This window comes from Poecilia reticulata, unplaced genomic scaffold (genome assembly GCF_000633615.1).
Source record: "Poecilia reticulata strain Guanapo unplaced genomic scaffold, Guppy_female_1.0+MT scaffold_181, whole genome shotgun sequence".
Classification (NCBI taxonomy): domain Eukaryota; kingdom Metazoa; phylum Chordata; class Actinopteri; order Cyprinodontiformes; family Poeciliidae; genus Poecilia; species Poecilia reticulata.
In genome coordinates, this window is record NW_007615018.1 from 277,622 (window position 1) to 279,110 (window position 1,489).

General features: G+C 55.5%; 1 protein-coding gene across 1 annotated transcript in view; it reads left to right on the forward strand.

Annotated features, from left to right (window-relative positions):
- Window positions 1–1,489, forward strand: part of fhod1 (formin homology 2 domain containing 1) — a 54,372-nt gene that overhangs the window by 50,085 nt on the left and 2,798 nt on the right. The window contains exons 22-25 of the mRNA XM_008402116.2: window positions 146–336; window positions 406–598; window positions 891–1,065; window positions 1,144–1,320. Of these exons, the coding sequence (XP_008400338.1) occupies window positions 146–336; window positions 406–598; window positions 891–1,065; window positions 1,144–1,320 (736 nt within the window). The remainder of the gene's footprint in view (window positions 1–145; window positions 337–405; window positions 599–890; window positions 1,066–1,143; window positions 1,321–1,489) is intronic.

Here is a 1,489-nt window from a genome sequence, read left to right on the forward strand (position 1 = left end):
GCCGCAGCTCGTCACGACGCCGCAGCTCGTCACGACGCCGCAGCTCGTTATGATGCCGCAGCTCGTTATGACGCCGCAGCTCGTTAAGATGCCGCAGCTCGTCATGATGCCGCAGCTCGTCATGATGTCTCCTGTTTTGCTCCAGGTGGATTTTGACCTGCTGGCAGAGAATCTGGTCCAGCTGGAGAGGCGCTGCAAGGCATCATGGGAGAACCTGAAGCTGGTAGCCAAGCATGAGAGCAAGGCGGTGCTGAAGAACAAGATGACGGAGTTCCTCAGGGACTGCACCCAGAGGATCAAGATCCTGAAGGTCGTCCACAGGAGGGTCATCAACAGGTAGGGGGCGCAGCCCCAACCCGTCCTGGACGCGGTTTGGACGGGTGAGGACTGACGTGTCCCCTGCAGGTTCCACTCCTTCCTGCTGTTCCTGGGTCAGCCGTCCTTCTCCGTCCGAGACGTGAAGGTCACCAGCTTCTGCCGCATCATCAGCGAGTTCGCCCTGGAGTACCGCACCACCCGCGAGCGCGTCCTCACCATCAGGCGCAAACGCACCATCAAGAGGGAGCGGAACAAGACCCGGGGCATGCTGATCACCGAGGTAACGCTCTGGGGTCAGGGGTCAGGGTTCGGTTCTGCTCGATTTGATCCACAGCAGCTGGATCAGCACTGCCTGTTCCCACAGTGAAGATGCAGCAGGGGGCGCTGCTGCACAGAGATACCTGAAACCAGTGATGCAGCAGAAGAAAAGTTTTCAAAACACAAAAATATTGATTAGAAATTAAAGTTTCTCGACTCGTTGATGTTTATTTTCCATAAACCTTCCTGGGAATGATCTCGGATGGTTTCAGTCAGACGATGTTTCAGACCTCATCTTGCCTCATTTCCCTCAGACGGAAAAGTTTTCGGGCGTTCCTGTTCAGGACAGCATCTCGCCCGTCTCCATGGCAACAGATCCGGGCTCTGATCAGGAGGAGGAGCATTATACCATGACGAGCCTGCTGACCAGCAGCTGCAGCAGCCTGACCATTCATCCTGCAGGCCTGCGCCGCTCCAGAGCCGTCCGCAGTAAGAACCACAGAACCCTGGCCTGGTTCTGGTTCAAGTCCAGTCAGGGCCGGTTAATGTTCTGGTTCTGTTGCTTAGGTAACCGCTCGGTGAGTCCATCCACTCTGACTGCTGCTAGGGACGACGGAACCAACTCTCAGGACGACGCCACTGATGACATCATGGATCGACTGGTGAAGTCCGTGACCCGGAACCCGTCAAACAGAACTGCCAGCCCAAAGACCCGCAAACGGTCCCGACTCAACAGAAAGTCCAGTGAGTCCAGACGTTCCTGGGTTCTCTGAGGTTCTGCTGAGGCCCGATGGAATCACTTCCCTTACCGACATTAGCTGAAGCTAACGCTAAAGCCATATTCAGCTGGAGCTAACACTAAAGCCATATTTAGCTGGAGCTAACGCTAAAACCATATTCAGCTGGAGCTAAC